Raw genomic sequence first — 18,247 nt, 5'->3', positions numbered from 1 at the left:
AGATTTGTCTATAGCCTGTGGTTTAGGACCAGAAACTCTGTTTATCTCTTTTAAGAGAGAGAAAATCGATGACGCTGACTTTAAACTTGAAACCTTGTGGTGAAACTAGTGGAGAGTAAGATTTGCTACTCTTTTTATCACCTGGCAACACTCAATTTTGGTAGTTGGGCTTAAATCCATGGTAATCCACTTTCCAAACTCTACTGGAGGTCATAAAATACAGTTTGTTTGAAATAATACTGGTGTTAATGGCCACCTTGCACAGTGCTTACTATGTGTGAGGAACTGTGTTAAACATTTTGCATGTATGTATCATGTCACTTTTTCCTCATAACAAAACCTTGAAGCAGATGTTCAGTTTTACACATAAGGGGACAGAGAGGCTAAATAACTTGCCCAAAGTCACCTGGCTAATAAGAACGGGAGCCAGATTTGAAGTTAAGACTGTCAGACTTTAGAACCTGAGCTCTCACGTTACCAGGTTGCATGTTTCTGGGTGTTATTTCACACCACTGTCTAGTAATGTGATAATGATGCTATTATGTGACATTGCTTTTTAAGAAAACCAAAATTCTTCACAAACACAATCTCATCGTTTCTTTGAATAGTCTTTCCAGGTGTGGGTAGGAATTGTTATATTTATCTTGCCATTGGGAAAACTGAGGGACCAACAGTTGCATACATCACCCTTGATTATGCAGCTGGCTAAAGAAGACCCATGAATCCCAGCTCTGCTTATGGGAGACACGAGCTCTCATAAAAATAAATTCTACTGCCCTTTGTGGTTTTTAATGTCTGTTTTTTCATAAGTATCACATAAGATTTGGGGTTATTCTTGCTGGAAGAGTGATCTCTTAAAAATGCCAGTTCAGCAAATTATGAAGTGGTTATAAGAGGAGTACTAGCCAGTTAAAACAGTCACTGTAGATTAAGAAGGAACTTGAATTTAGTGAAACATTTTACGGAAGTGCCAGTTAGAAATAATTTCGAAGAAATTTGTGTTAAGGTGATGAATCCTTAGCCCATCTGGGACTCAAATATAGAACAATAACAAGGACCTCATCTGAGTCTGGAAGATATTTCAGTCACATACTTTGGGAGCTTTGATTTTATTTGGAGTCTTGTAGGTTAAAAGCATGAATTCTGGAGTCACTTAGCTATCTAATAGGAAGCAAGCCATCTTTCTTCCTTCCCCACTGAGCTGAAATAAGAAAACTGGAGGCAGGATGTACCAAATGGCAATTTAGTGTCTTACAGCTGGACAGGTGGGATGGTTTCATTTCATCTTAATTTTCCAGCCTTCCAAGATTCAGTGCTCTGTTTGGTATCCTACTGTTAACTGGCTCAAAAAATAACCTCCATCATGTTCATCCTGGAAAAGCCTATGGTGGTGAAATAAATAAATATGTAAGCAAATTGTGAATTATTGGCTACAGACAAAATCACGAGGAAAAGGAATCTGTACTGTGGAACATTTTGATTGATAGTGTATGGAACTTTGATATTCAAGACTCTTGGCAGGGAGCATTTGTGGTTAATAAAAGACAGTAGCAAATTTACAAACATGTCCAGATGAGGGAGATTCTCCCTGGCCTAATTAGGAGAGTCCTGTCATTAAAGAGGGATAACAGACTCAGATATTTAGGAATGATCAGGAGTTGCCAGTCAGAGGGACATCCAACCATTCATTCCTGGAGCTGATGTTTTTTAAGCATTCACAATGTTCGGAGTACCAAGGGAGACACAGATATCAAGCAGTCCTAGATCCAATCCTCAAGAACCCGAAGAGTCTCCTAGATGAACTACGTCATGTAAACAAAGATAACATGAGCTAACAAGTGATATGAGCTAAAAGAACAAGGTAGAAATGGCTGAGAGAGTGAAAAGACAGAGATGTGCCTTTCAGCCCAGAAGTGGAAAAGGCTTTGCCAGCCTTTTGCCAGTGCAAGTTGTATTCCCCTCAATTTCATTTTGCTTGGTTTGTTGCATTTTGGTTCTAGCCGAACTTGGTCAGGTTATTGTAGGCAGAGACTTGCTAACACATTCTAACATTTATTGAGCATTTACCATATACTGGGCATTATCCTAAGCCCAAGCTTAGTTAATGTTCTAGTATGTTACTCACATTTCACAGATGAAGAAATCTCGGCACAGAGAGGGTAAATTACTTGCCCAAAGAACATAACTCAGTTAATAGTGAGGATTCAAATCCAAGGAGTCAGATGCTTAGTCTGTGTTCCCCCGTGTGCAGTGTTCTCTGAGATTTTGATGGGGGAGAGGTGCTCTCCCAATCTGTGAGTTGTTCATCCTGGTTGCCTCTGGCATGAAGTAGGTGGCCATGCATTACCAGATATGGGCATTCCTGCTCATCTTGGGGCAACTGTGCTGAAAATGACAGTCAGTCGAAGTGAGTTGTTGGAAGCTCCAAGGAGGTTTAAGGAAGCACGTTATAGTAGTTATACCAAAAAGAGCAAGTGTGCTGTTAAGGTCATTGCTTGATCTCAGGCATCCTCAAAGCTTAACAGATTGTTAATGTTTTTATAGGTGTAACACAGAGAGTGAGTGGTACCAAATCCACGAGAACATCATCAAAAAGCTGAATGCGCGCTATAATTTGACTGGCTCCAATGCAGGTGAGTATGTGAAGCTGACGACTCTCCTTGCGCTTTTCATCTCAGGCCCTTTCTTTTATCTGTGTAAGAAGGAAATGACCTGCCCTTTGTTTTCCTCTCTGTTCATTCCCTATCTTTAAAAATGCTCAATCAACATTCTGGTACATCTTCCTTTGCTATGATAGGTTTGTAGCTATTATTGTCTCTAAAAAATGTATTCTGTTCTGATTTGCAACAAGGCAGAGTGTCTGAATTTGTTCAATGGTACCAAGTCTTGAGACCTCTAAGTTATTACTGATTGCTAAAAACCTAATGACAGTTAAGTTTGAGCTCATGACTATTGTGTGGAATAGGATTGATGAATGGAAATCTGTCAGTAATGTCCAGGAAAACTGTGCTTCACTGCCTATAGCTGGAAGCAACATTATTGTACTGGAGAACAAACATGCAGGCTCACGTACTGAAATTGGCTAAGAAGGAGAGTGATGTCGACTGCAGTGTCATGTAGAGAAAAATGTGTGTGCACTTGTTCAGAAGGGAACTGAAATATAGCATTGTAAGTTATATGTAATATATTGTATGGTACATAGTCTTATCCTAGTAACATATTATTGAATATGTTGTACATATACTGACGTCTTTAAGTTTGGTCAGTAGACAAAAACTTGGTGAATATTGTGTGCTTTCTGTCCCCCCTTCAAACCTATGTTGAAGCAAAATAAACTGTGCAGCTATGTGCTTTCATTGATGTAAAGAAACTTCAAATTAAGTAAGCTGTTATTTGAACTGAATGCGTTGTTTTTTTAAACTGATTTTTAAAGTACCTTGAATACAGATATTTGTGTTAGAGTCCAACTTGTCTGGCAATTAGAAGAACCAGAATTTAAGTTCAGACTGCCCTTTTTTCAGACCTGCACCCATTTTGCTAAGCAAAAAATGACCCACAAAGAAAAAGTAACTGCAGACAGAAGCTTTGTGGTTCAGTTCATTGAGGGCGTAAATATCCACAATCATGCATGAGGCAACACTTCAGGCTGTAATAAGTGGTGAGGTCAGTTTTCTCCTCCCTCTCCCAAGAGCTGGGGAGGTAGCTTGGGTTTTATTGGATTCACACTAAGTCCTCCATCTCCCACTAAATAAACAAGAGCCTTATACTTACTGTTGAGGGCGGAGTCCCTAAAGAACCAGGAGGAGATGGTAGAATACAACATGAAGTGAAAAGTATACTTTAGAAACTGGTACATGCACTTGTCTTTGCATTTCCTGTAAAAGAATTATAATAGCACTTATTGTGTATGGGACCAAATGATTTCATTTAAATGTACCTTCAGTAAAATGGTAGAGCTGCTGCTTTTTAAAAACTTATTTTGCTGAATTTGTTGGTAGACTTCTAGCCAAATCCAATAGTTTTGTTTTAAACCTTCTGGTGTTTCTTGATACCAAGGATTATTTTTTATCATTAAATACACTCTAGACCTGTGCTGTCCAGTTTGGTAGGCACTAGCCACATGTGGCTATTGAGAAGTAGATATGAGGCTACTACAGCACCAGGATTGAGGTGTGCTGTAATTGTAAAATATATACCACATTTTGAAGACTTGGTACAATAAACTGAATGTAAAATATCCCATTAATAATTTATATAGTCATTACATGTTGAAAGATAACATTGTGGAGATATTGGGTTAAATGGACTATATTACTAAAATTAATTTTGTTTGTTTTCACTTTTTTAAAATGGCTACTTAGAAAAATTTTTAGTTCATTGGTGACTCATATTTCTGTTAGACAGTGCTGCTCTGGACTTGATTTAAAGGATTTTTTTTAAGTTCTTTTCATGCCTTGCAAACAAATTTGTTATGCCATGCTCCATTCCTTCTGCCCACTAACTGTGGAGAGGGGAGTCTATGGCCCTTGTGTATCTTGTTCTTTCTCCCCAAGAGTGCTTTTACTCTTAATTTGCTTACATTTGCTTCCTTATGTGAATAAATAAATATAAAACTAACCCTGGCCCTCTGATTTTTCCCATGTATTCCCTTCCCTCTCTACCATCATAGATGCAGCCTTCACTAAGCAGAATGTGGGGACCGCTGTGACACATTTCTTTCCCAACTCCTTGTCAACTCCCAAGCCTTTCTTCTTTGCAGTATGCCTCATGCAGAACAAACTTCCTCTGTTGTTGTGTTGTTTGAATATATCGTTGTCCTAACTCTGAGGGGATACCCAGTTGCCTCCTGAAATCATGGCGAAGTTCTCGATGATTATACCTCCAGATAGATTCCTAATGTAATTGATTCTATATCCTAGGAAGCCTCTGTTAGTGGTCAGGGTTCCAGTCAAGCCAAACCACCAATTTCTCTCTGCTTACAGACAGGAGTCATCACTTAGAGAGTATTGCCTCTAAGAGCCTTGCCTCTAGAAATAGGATGTCCTGGGTGTGGATCACACTTTTACTGGGATAACAGTAGCATCATTTTTTAAGGATGGAAAGATTTTATTGTGAGGATTAAAAGAGAAAATATATGCAAAGCACATAGCAGAGGACTTGATTCATAAGAAGGGTCTATTCAATTTAGTTATTATTGTCGTTCACTTACTCTGGAGTCATCATCTGGAATATTTTACCCCTTCGTGTTGTCAGGTCACCTTGTTTCATTTTCTCAAAATGGATCCTCGTGTGATCTCCTTAATGAAGACGTCAAGAATAGCATAGTTGGATTATTGATAGGCTGGATCATTCAACCAGCCCTTCCTACTCTTTATTTCTTCCATCTTGTCTCTGCTGATTTGATTGCTACTATCTCTTCTTAGGTGTTTTAAATTTAATTGTTATCATTCTGATTACATGGATTAACTCCAGGAAGGAAGGACAGCACATTCTATTTCCTTGGTGTTTAGATATGCTCACATGTTCCATGTGCTTAGTCAATTTTATTGACCAACTGACCACTTATTTTTGCTGGAATCCTGAGTGAGACTACCAGACAGTGAGATCCAAACTACCTTATTCCCTGAGTGTTAGCTTCTCTGCTTACAGCCACTGTCCTGAAATGAAAAACGACATGTTGCATCTTTGGGAAGAGTGAAAGAAGCCATTGTACTATAGAGCCCTGTATAAAGGGTTTCCCCTCCCTTTAGCAGAATCCATCCTCTCTTTTGCTGCCTTCTGTGATACTTAGATTCCTAAGCAGCCAAATGTATGCTCTTTGTACTTGGCTTCTGCTGCAAGGTCCTGTCTGCTCTCTTTTCCTTATGACCCAGACCCTCTCCATCCTTCTCCCTTCAAGCCTGAGTCCCAGCCAGCTGCACGCAGCAAGCATCTATCTGCCTTCCATTCCTCTGGTCTCCACCTGATCCCTTCCAGCTCTCTCAAGCCAAGGCAAACCCAGCCCTAAGCCTCATCTCTCCAAAATACTGCTCCAGAGAGAGAAACTCAGGAAGAAACTTTAAGAAATAAACAAGCCCTTTACTCTTTCCACTGAAGTTTCTACCCTTCAGTCTTGGTGGGTCGTCTGTTCTCTGTCTCCCTAATCTATTCCCTGTCTTGAGAAAAGGCCGTTATAAGAACAACAGATAGGTATTCAGGAGCTGTTTGCCTTTATTATTGGAAGGGGGCAAAAAATAGTGAGGGAAACAACAATACACGAATTGAAATTGGAAATTGGGGTGCCCTAATGTTCAGACTATCACAATGGCTAGATATGTTGACTTCCATTGTTTTCTCCTTGGACCATGGAATTGTTGATTAAATGGAAGCAGTGCAGTCAAATGTTTTCAAGAGAATTGAGTTCACTCAACAAAGTATCTGTTCCTGCTTTCTTCCTGCTATTCCTTGGTCATTGGTACTAAAAAAAGAAAAAAAGAATAACTTTGAAATTAGTTTTGAAACACATTTTACAGGCTAATTTCCAGGCCCTTTATGCTTCATTGAAGTCCTCCTTCTTCTTGGAGTTGTAATCTTTTCTGTTTAATAGATATGGGAACTCGTCTGGTTAGCTGGCGTTTTTCCTTCTAACCTAAGACTTATGCTGCAAAGCTACATTAACCACTATCTTTGTTGAGTTTAGAAACTGGGAGAAAATTGCAAGTGATCCATTTGACTTTTAAAGATTAAAAAAAAAATTGAATTAATGTATCTCTACGGTTAGATTTAGTTAGGTTGAGTAATTCAAAATTTCCAAAGTGGTGCTCTGTGGGAATTTTAAAATCCAAAAGTAATATTGTAAGAATTTGAAATTCTAAAAATATTCATTAAAATGAGCCTGGTTTAGGTTTGTTGAGCAAATGGTTATTAGAAATGTCACCTCTGATAGACATTAGCAGTTGAATTCTAGGAATGTGAAGTAAGACTGAACCGATATGATTTCCTGAGGCAAATTCAGTTCTGTGACTTGAAATAAATTGTGTAAAAATCATTGGCTCTAGTTCAGAATGTCCTAAGAGAAACTTCAAAATCTTTTCGTATTCTCTGTGTATTTGTGAAATCCCAACTCCTGTAGTTTGCACATGTAGCTTACAACTAGAAGAAATCGTTTCTGCTAATCAGGTCAGGTTCTACAGCCTTCTTTTTGCCTTAGTAAGATGAATGTACGTGGTTGTCTTCCTGCCAATTGTACTTTTTAACCCCCATGGAAGGGTAAAGGGAGTTACCTAGATAAAGAGACCACGTGTACAGGGAGAACAGGTTAACTTCGCACGGGACGTAAGCAGTGTTCTTTCTTTGAGGTGAAAGGAGGCTTTTGAGTGAGTCAGATTGCATTTCAGGGGTTGAACATCCTATCTACAGGTACCAGTGTAGTCATTTAACTCAATATTGTTGAATTGGACAATTTTAAAGGATTGTATCAGTGCTCCTGACTTCTGAACATTGCTTTTAGAAACTTGGCTTTCTAATATTATTAAAAGAAAACTGGTACTTATTGGCACCACCTATTGGCTAGAAATATAGTATGTGACCTTTTGCTCACTTTTGGAATTTCGTAATTATCAAACTATGCTCTCTTCTTTATTGTTTTTTAAAGATTTTATTTTTCTCCTTTCTCTCCCCAAAGCTCCCCGGTACATAGTTGTATATTTCGTTGTGGGTCCTTCTAGTTGTGGCATGTGGGACGCTGCCTCAGCGTGGTCTGATGAGCACTGCCATGTCCGCGCCCAGGATTCGAACCAACGAAACACTGGGCCGCCTGCAGCGGAGCGCGCGAACTTAACCACTCGGCCGCGGGGCCAGCCCCTCTCTTCTTTATTGTTTTAAAGTTTTTATTTTAAACTAATTTTACTTACAGAAATTTTGTAAGAATTCCTAATTTCTCAAAGGTTAACATTTTACCACATTTGCCTTATTCCTCTTTCTCTCTCTATATATACACACTGATATATGTATATATATACTGTTCATATATAGAGATATATGGGTTTATATATGTTTATATATATATGTGTACACACATATATATGAACTCTATATATAGTCATTTAATATTACTGAATTGGTATAATTCTTAAGGATTGCATCAGTGTTCCTGGAGTGTATGCACACATACAAACACATATACATATATACACACATATGTACATATCACACATACGTACATGCGTTGTCTCCCCTCAGAACTGTTTGAGAACAAATTGCGGGCGTGAATCCTCTCTACCCCTGTTTACTCCAGGACATGGCAACATAACCACACTACAGTTATCAAAATCAAGAAGTTAACATTGACATAATACTCTTAGCTAATCTGTAGACCTTATTCAGATTTTGACAATTTTCTCAACATCCTTTATAACCAAAGAAACCAGGCCATATTGCATGCAGTTGTCATATCTTTTCAGTTTCCTTTAAACTAAACCATTCTCTTTTAATGATAGTGAAAAGAAAAGATATAGTTCAAAATTTATTAAATTATACTTTAAGATAATTCTTAAAGCTTCATGCAGTATTAAAAAAAACAAGTAATACCACACGCACATTTGCATATACAGCCTAAACCATAGACAAGAGTAAGCCACGTTAAAAAAAAAAAACAAGTAATAAGCTAATAGAAGCAGCGATTAGCACTTAATTTTCTTCTCTAAATTACTTATATTTTGCTAATGTAGATATAATCACTAGCAGTATAGTTTGGAAGCTTTGCTATATAGAAAAAATTTTCAGTTTATAGCAAGGATTTCAATCAGTTAAAATAATCAGTTATTAAATTGCACTCATATATGTTATGTTCTATATATATTTTCAAAAAGTGGTTTTTGGCGTGTGGCTTACTGTATGCTTCCTGTCGTGAAAAAATTACAAATAAGTAATAATAGTTACAGTAAAAAAGCAAACAAACAAAACTTTGTTAACTTTGACATAATCCTCAGTGTCTATCATTGAAATGTTGATATCCCAAATCAAAATAAGGATGGAAACTTTAAGATGAAAATTCTTGTTTGTTAAAAAGGAAATGTTAATTCCCTCTGAATGGTTTCATCCATTCCTACAATTATGGCTTCCACTATTTGCCAAGGGGCCCCTCTCCATCTCTCATTTCTGGTCAGTAAATGTCTTTTCTGGTTTAGACTCAATGAAAGGAAACAATTTGAGATGTCTCTTATGTCTCTTAGTTTGATATTCCATGACTTATTATGTATTGCTTCAGTCTTATTTTCTCTATAACTCTTAGCCCTGGGCTAACCACTTCTTTAAAGAAAACATAAAAGCCTTCCCAAAACTTTGAAATAACAGATCTGTGGACTAACAGTTATAATCACAAGATTATTTGCTCATACTTACCATACCTTCACATGTTGGAAGGCAGGTCCTAGTAGATAGGGTTACCTGTTCAAAGATCTTCAGATCTTCAGGTGAGACTTCAGAAGGTCAGATGCTCTGATTTATCTTCAGTTGTATCAAAATTGCATCCTTTAAGAGTTAATTTGGTTTAAGGAGGCAGTCAGCAAAAACTGAATAATACTGGCTGAAAGTCAGGAATCAAGGTGTGACTATTAAGAAAGGGGAGTGATTTTCTTTCTTTCTTTGTTTTTTATTTTTATTTTTTTCATTTTAAATTCACTTTGAAAGTGCATCTGAAATAGGAGATGCATCCCAAATTTGAGCAATAGCAACAGTAAGGACATAAGTGTCTGGGTTTTCAAGGATGACAGTCTTAAAGGACAGCTGTCATTTGGTAATCTGGTCCTGCTGGGTAGAGGCTTTAAGCAACTGTGTCCCCTCCATCATGTAATTAACACAACATTCAGCACTCCTCTAGTACTGTCTTGGCTCCCATCTTATTTCTTCATCTAACCTGACTCATTCCTAGACTCTAATCTGTTGCTAATGCTTATGGCTTTTGCTCCATTGACTCATTTTCCAACAGTGTTGTCTCACTTGACACCACTCTTACTAGACATTTGGCTTCCATTCTTTCCACTGCTCCAGAGACCCTGAGATTCTGTCTCTGACCTCTCTCTGGAAACACTTCGCTTGATCCAACCAGGACCTGACTGCTTGATGAAGCCAACTCTTCGAGTTGGACCCAAATAGGATAAATGCTTCTAGTGTATTTGTTTAAAAAGTCAATTTTCTTACCTTATAGACAAATCATATAACATTCTAATACCTGAAGTAAAATTTTGATGGTGAATTTTGTGAATCAGGCACAGAGGAGGGAATACAAGCAAAAATTATTGCTCTAAGAGCAATGAGGTCCTAAGTATTTCAGAAGTGAACAGATTTTATTGAAGATGATTTTCTGAAAGAATCTAATAATACCATCTTTAGGAAGTTTTGCGGGTACCTCATATGATGTTAGTAATTTTGCAATTCAAGTTTCAAAGTCCTAGCAGTTGTGTTTTATCCTTAGCCCCTCACCTCCCAGATACAAAGTATGCTGGTAATGTCAAGAAACAGTGTTTGTAGAGTTTCACTAGAGAATAATAGCATGAGGAGCTGAATGGACCTGCTCCAAATTAGAACAACCGTAACTAGTAAATATTGTATTTTTTGAAAGTGTTAAAGTCTGAAAATTTTCCTAAGAGCCTACAGCAAATAAAGAAATACTTATTCAGGGATAGCTACTAAATCTTGATAAAAACAGAGAGAGTTGGTGGCACTTGTGCCACAACCCATTTCCTTCCTCCCACTTGCTGCTACTCAGCATGATGGAAATTCTACTCCAGGTAGATGCAGTCAAGAAGATGGAACTCCTCCCCTCAGCTCCCAGGCATGGGATGCGCTATCTCACCAGCAGGTGAAGGCTGCCACTGCTTCTCATCTCCTTGAGCTCTGAGTTGCTAAATTCCTCGCAAAAAGCTAAGAGGTCACGAGCTCCCTTCTTCCACACAACCCCCACTCACAGGGCAGGAACTCTACCCTAGGTGTGGCAGCCTGAGAATATTGGGGCATTGATCACCCTCACTCCCAGCTCACTCATTGGATGGAGGTTCCATATGAGGAGAGGCAAGCTGAGAAGACCAGAGGTTACTGCTCCAACCTAGCACATTGCTCATAAAGCAGAGGTGTTACTCTAAAGAATGGGCCACTGTACCCATCTCCAGTTCTGGAGCAGTGAGTCTAGAGATTTGGCCAGGGGAAGAGGCAGTCCATAAGGAGAGTAACTCAGGTGAAAAGGAACTGACCTTATTTGAAAGAGAGTATGCAGAAATTCAAGCCTATGGGAGCTCTTGAAAACAATGGAGATTTTGGAAAAAGATTTTTCTTTTGGAAAAAAGAATGAAGAAACATGAACAGAACCTCAGAGAAATGTGACATACCATCAAATGCACCAACATATGCAAAATGGGAATACAAGAAGGTGAGGAGAGGGAGATAGGAACAGGAAAATTATTTTGAAGAAATACTGACAGAAAACTTCCCAAATTTGATGAAAAACATTAATCTATGTATTCAAGAAACTGAGTAACTCGAAGTATGATAAACAGAAAGAGATCCATACCCAGACCATCATAGTAAAACTGCTGAAAGACAAAGACAAAATCTTGAAAGCAGCAAGAGAAAAACTACTCATCACATATAAGGGAACCCCAATGAGATTATTGCCTGACTTCTCATAAAATTACAATGGAGGTCAGAAGGCAGTGATGACATATTCAAAGTGTTAAACAAACAAAAAGCATCAACCAACATTCTTATATCCAGCAAAACTACCTTTCAAAGTTCAAGGCAAAATAAAGACATTCCAAGACAAACAAAAACTGAAAGGTTTTTTTTTTTTACAAACACACCCACTTCAGAAGAAATACTGAAGAAAGTTCTTCAGGCTGAAAGCGAGTGACCCCAGACCATAATCCAAATCCTTGTGAAAAATAAAGAACATCACTAGAGGTTAATCATATATTTATAAAAGCCAGTATAAATGGCTGCTTTTTCTCCTTTTTTTCCCTTAACTAATCTCCCCATCTCAGCTCATAGGCTCATCCTCTACACGGAGTCTCAGGTCAGACACTCAGGGATCTTCCTAATTCCTCATTTTCCCTTGTTCCCCTACATCTAACATACCATCAAGACATGACTTCTTATATTCCCATCTATAGCTTTTTTACCATTTTTTTCCCGTCGCCTTTGCAGCCACATTAGCGTGAGCCTCCATTATCTCTTGTCTTATCTGCCTTAACTTTTAACTGGACTCATCAGCTCCATTCTTCCCCTTCTGATTCCATTTTCCAGGCAAGACTAGGAATATTTAAAACATAAATTGGATCCTGTCTTTGTTACTTAAAATTCTCCAGTGACTTCCTGTTGCATGTAGAACAAGAGTAATTAATTATGGCCTCAATGACTGCTGCCTGTCTTTCCAGCCTCCCCTCTAGCTGCATTTGATTCTCCTCGCTTCAAACACAGTGGCCTTCTTCCAGTTTCTCCATCACCCCGAGCTCTTTGCTGTTGTAAGGCCTTTGTACCTGCTCTTCTCTCTGCCTTTTAACATTATCTCCCCATTTTTTGCACTGCCATGTTTTCTCTTTCTAAGCTTGGATGTTACTCTCAGAAATGTCCTTCTGTGGGCTGGCCCAGTGGTGCAGCAGTTAGGTGCGCATGTTCCGCTTCGGTGGCCTGGGGCTCGCCGGTTTGGATCCCAGGTGTGGACATGGTACTGTTTGGCAAGCCATACTGTGGTAGGCATCCCACATATAAAGTAGAGGAAGCTGGGCACGGATGTTAGCTCAGGGCCAGTCTTCCTCAGCAAAAGGAGGAGGATTGGCAGCAGATGTTAGCTCAGAGCTGATCTTGCTCAAAAATAAAAAGCCTTCTGTAACCATTTATCCTTTACTATTTTTGTCTCAGTCTCTGGTTTATTTTATTTATAACACTTACCACAATTAAAAGAGAAAAATTCTGGTAGGATACACAAGAGGTTGTAAACATTGATTAATTATAGAAAATCAAACTCAGTAACTTGGGTGGGGGGATACATTTGCTTCCATAATAGAGCCTTTTGTACAATTTGAATTATTTAACACATGCATGTATTATTTAAAAAACATTTTTTTCCAGTTAGTTTATTGAGGTCATATTGGTTTGTAGCATCATGTAATTTCACATGTATATTATTATATATCCATTTTTGTATACACTGCGTTATGCTCACCACCAATAAGTCTGGTTTTTATCCATTTCCATACATATGTGCCCCCTTATAGTCCCACCCCCCACTTCCCCTGTTATAACCACTAATCTGCTCTCTTTATCCATGTTTGTTTATCTTCTACATATGAGTAAAATCATATAGTGTTTGTCTTTCTCTGTCTGGCTTATTTCGCTTAACATAATACGCTCAAGATCTGTCCATGTTGTTGCAAATGTGATGATTTTGTCTTTTTTTATAGTACTGTAGTATTCTATTGTATATTAACACCACATCTTGTTTATCCATTCATCAGGTCGTGAACACTTGGGTCGCTTCCACAACTTGGTTATTGTGAACAATGCCGCAATGAACATAGGGGTGCATAAATCTCTCTGAATTGTTGATTTCAAGTTCTTTGGATAAACATCCAGTAGTAGGATAGCTAGATCATATGCTATGTCTATTTTTTATTTTTTGAGAAATCTCCATACTGTTTTCCAAAGTGGCTGCCCCACTTTGCGCTCCCACCAGCAGTGTATGAGGGTTCCCTTTTCTCCACATCCTCTCCAACATTTGTTATTTTTTGTCTTGGTCATTATAGCCATTCTGACTAGTGTAAGGTGATATCTCATTGTATTTTTGATTTGCATTCCCCTAATAATTAGAAATGTTGAATATCTTTTTATGTGCCTGTTGGCCATCTGTATGTCTTCTTTGGAAAAAGGTCTGTTCGTATCCTCTGCCCATTTTTTGATTGGGTTATTTGTTTTTTTGCTGTTGAGTTGTGTGAGTTCTTTATATATTTGGAAATTAACCCTTTGTTGGATATATGATTTGCAAATATTTTCTCCCATTTGGTGGTTTGTCTTTCATTTTGTTCATGGTTTCCTTTGCCTTGCAGAAGCTTTTTAGTCTGATGTAGTCCCATTTGTTTATTTTCTTTCGTTTCCCTTGCTTGAGTAAACATGGTATTCAAAAAGATGCTGCTAAGACTGATGTCAAAGACTGTTCTATCTATATTTTCTTCTAGGATTTATATGGTTTCAGATCTTACCTTCAAGTCTTTATTCATTTCGAGTTAATTTTTGTGTGTAGAGAAAGATAATGATCTACTTTCATTCTTTTGTGTGTGGCTGTCCAGTTTCCTAGCACTGTTTATTGAAGAGACTTTCCTTTCTCCTTTGTATGTTCTTGGCTCCTTTGTTGAAGATTAGCTGTCCATAGGTGTGTGGGCTTTCAATTCTATGTGTCTGTTGATACATTAATCTATATGTCTGTTTTTTGTACCAGTACCATGCTGTTTTGATTATGATAAGTTTGTAGTATATTTTGAAGTCAGGGATTGTTATGCCTCCAGCTTTGTTCTTTTTTCTCAGGATTGCCTTGCTATTTGGGGTGCTGTCTTGTTCCATATAAATTTTAGGATTCTTTGTTCTATTTCCATGAAGAATGTCATTGGGATTCTGATTGGTATTGCATTAAATCTGTAGATTGCTTTAGGTAATATGGACATTTTCAGGTATGTTTATTCTTCCAATCCATGAGCATGGAATATCTTTCCATTTCTTTATGTCTTGTTCAATTTCTTTCAATAATGTCTTATAGTTTTCAATATATAGGTCTTCCATCTCCTTTGTTAAATTTATTCTTAGGTATTGTATTCTTTTTGTTGCAATTATAATTGGGATGGTATTCTTGACTTCTCATTCTGCTAGTTTGTTATTCGTGTATAGAAATGCAACTGATTTTTTAAAGTTGATTTTGTACCCTGCAACATTGCTGTAGTTGTTGATTATTTCTAATAGCTTTCTCATGGATTATCTTGGGTTTTCTATATGTAAATCACGTTGTCTGCAAACCAATGAGAGTTTCACTTCTTCCTGTCCAATTTGGATACCTTTTATTTCTTTTTTTTTTTCAAGATTGGCATCTGAGCTAACGTCTGTTGCCAATCTTTTCTTTTTTTTGCTTTTCTTCTTCTCCCCAAAGTCCCCCAGCACTTAGTTGTATATTCTAGTTGTAGGTTCTTCTGGTTGTGCTATGCGGGATGCCACCTCAGCATTTCCTGATGGTTGGTGCCTTGTCCACAGCCAGGATCCAAACCAGCGAAACCCTAGGCCACGGAAGCAGAGCACGCGAACTTTAACCACTTGGTCACAGGGCCAGCCCCATGGATACCTTTTATTTCTTTTTCTTGCATAATTACTCTAGCCAAAACCTCCAGTACTATGTTGAATAGGAGTGGCAAGAGTGGGCACCCTTGTCTTGTTCCTGATCTCAGAGGGATGGCTTTCAATTTTTCACCATTAAGCATGATGTTAGCTTTGGGTTTGTCATATATGGCCTTTATTGTGTTGAGGTACTTTCCTTCAATACCTGTTTTATTGAGAGTTTTTATCATAAATGAATGTTGGATCTTGTAAAATGCTTTCTCTGCATCTATTGAGATGATCATGTGGTTTTTTTTCCTCATTTTGTTAATGTGGTGTATCACGTTGGTTGATTTGTGCATGTTGAACTAGCCCTGCATCCCTGGTATAACTCCCACTTGATCATGGTGTATGAACCTTTTAATGCACTGCTGTATTCGGTTGCCAATATTTTGTTGAAGATTTTTGCATCTATGTTCATCGGGGATATTGGCCTATAATTTTCCTTCTTTGTGTTATCCTTGTCTGGTTTTGATATCAGGGTAATGTTGGCCTCACAGAATGAATTAGGAAGCATTCCATCTTGTTTAGTTTTTTGGAATAGTTTGAGAATGATAGGTATTAAATCTTCTTTAGCAGCCAGCCTGGTGGTGTAGTGGTTAAGTTTTCATGTTCTGCTTCAGTGGCCTGGGGTTCACTGGTTTGGATCCTGGGCACGGACCTACATACCACTCATCGAGCCATACTGTGGTAGCATCCCACATAGAAAAATGAGAAGGACTTAGAACTAGGATATACAAGTATGTACTGGGGCCTCATGGCGAAAAAGAAAAAAGAGGAAGATTGGCAGCAGATGTTAGCTCAGGGCCAATCTTCCTCACCACAAAAAAAGGTGATACTTCTCTCAAGTATTTAGAAATGTCTGCCATAGAGGAAATGCTTAATTAATTGTACCTGTATCTTCCTCTCCATGTCTTCCTCAAATAAAATCCTGCCAAAGCATCTTTAAAAAACAAAAAAAAACTTTGAATTTTTGATACAATTCTCTGGAAAAGCCATCTGGTCCTGGACTTTTGTTTCTTGGGAGGTTTTTGATTACTGTTTCAATCTCTATATTTGTGATTGGTCTATTCAGATTCCCTATTTATTCTTGATTCAGTTTTGGGAGGTTGTGTGAGTCTAAGAATTTACCCATTTCTTCTAGGTTGTTCAATTTGTTGGCATATAGCTTTTCATAGTATTCTCTTATAATCCTTTGTATTTCTGTAGTATCCATTGTAAATTCTTCTCATTCACTTTTTTATTTATCTGAGCTTTCTCTCTTTTTTTCTTAGTGAATCTGGCTGAGTGTCAATTGTGTTTATATTCTCAAAGACCCAGCTCCTAGTTTCATTGATCCTTTCTATTATTTTTTTTAGTCTCTATTTCATTTATTTCTGCTCTCATTTTTATTATTTTCCTCCTTTTGCTTGCTTTTGGCTTTGTTTGCTCTTCTTTTTCTATTTCTGTTAGGTTTAGGTTATGATTACTTACTTGAGATTTTTCTTGTTTATTGAGGTAGGCCTGTATTGCTGTAAATTTCCCTGTTAGCACTGCTTTTCCTGCATCCCCTGAGAGTTGGTATGTTGTGTTTTCATTTTCATTTGTCTCCAGGTATTTTTTGATTTCTCCTTTGATTTCTTCATTGATCCAATGGTTGTTCAGAAGCATGTTGCTTAGTCTCTACATATTTGTGACTATTCCAGCCTTTTTCTTGTACTTGATTTCTAGTTTCATGGCATTATGGTCAGGAAAGTTGCTTGATATGATTTCAGTCTTCTTCAATTTATTGAAGCTTGCCTTGTTTCCCAATATATGGTCTGTCTTTGAGAATGTTCCATGTGTACTTGAGAAGAATATGAATTCGGCTGTTTTTTTTGGATTTAATGTTCTCTGTATATTTATTAAGTCCATCTGGTCTGGTATTTCATTCAAGGCCGGTTTTTCCTTACTGACTTTCTGTCTGAATGATCTGTCCATTGATACAAGTGTGGTGTTGAGGTTCCTTGCTGTTACTCTGTTGTTGTCAATTTCTCCCTTTAGGTCTAATAATAGTTGCTTTATATACTTTGGTGCTCCTGTGTTAGCTGCATATATATTCATGAGTGTTATGTCCTCTTGGTAGAGTGTCCCTTTTATCATTATATACTGCCCCTCTTTGTCGCTTATTCTCTTTTTTATCTTGAAGTCTGGTTTGTCTGATATAAGTATGGCAACACCTGCTTTCTTTTGCTTGCCATTTGCTTGGAGTATCATCTTCCACCCTATCACTCTGAACCTATGTCTGTCTTTAGAGTTGAGATGTATTTCCTTGAGGCAGCATATTGTTGGGTCTTGTTTTTTAATCTGTCCAGCCAGACTGTGTCTTTTGATTAGAGAATTCAATGCATTTTTTTAAGAGTGATTATTGATATATGATGACTTAATACTGCCATTTTATCTCTTCTTCTCTGGTTGTTCTATATTCCCCTTATTTCTCTTCCCTTGTATTTCTGCCATTTCAGTTTGGTGGTTTTCTTTGATGGTTTTCTTTTTCTTTATTAATTATGGCTCTGCTCTGATTTTTTCTTTAGTAGGTACTGTTAGGTTTGTATAAAAGATCTCATAGATGAGATACTCCATTTTCTGATTGCCTCTTGTCTCCATTAGTCTAAGCAGGTTCCATCCCTTTCTTTTCCCCTTCTGAGTTATTGTTGTCACAAATTGTTCTTTTCAGTGTTGTGAGCTTGTAACTAAATTGAAGTGTTTACAGTTATTTTTGATGCTCCCCCACCTTTATCTTTTATGTTATAATTAAGTGTTTACTGACCTATTCTGAGATAGAGCTGAAATTTTCTGATTCTATCTGTTTATTTTGCTTTTTTGTTACACGTAGGGGGGCTTT

The 18,247-nt window shown here is 37.7% G+C and overlaps 1 protein-coding gene across 7 annotated transcripts in view; it reads left to right on the top strand.

Moving 5' to 3' along the window:
- Positions 1–18,247, top strand: part of DOCK4 (dedicator of cytokinesis 4) — a 435,939-nt gene that overhangs the window by 234,832 nt on the left and 182,860 nt on the right. For all 7 annotated transcript variants that reach the window (XM_070617599.1, XM_070617602.1, XM_070617597.1 and 4 more), the window contains exon 12: positions 2,545–2,633. In XM_070617599.1, the coding sequence (XP_070473700.1) occupies positions 2,545–2,633 (89 nt within the window). The remainder of the gene's footprint in view (positions 1–2,544; positions 2,634–18,247) is intronic.

The sequence above is a fragment of the Equus przewalskii genome, chromosome 4 (assembly GCF_037783145.1).
Source record: "Equus przewalskii isolate Varuska chromosome 4, EquPr2, whole genome shotgun sequence".
In the NCBI taxonomy this organism is placed as follows: domain Eukaryota; kingdom Metazoa; phylum Chordata; class Mammalia; order Perissodactyla; family Equidae; genus Equus; species Equus przewalskii.
This window is presented reverse-complemented; position numbering and strand designations above follow the sequence as displayed.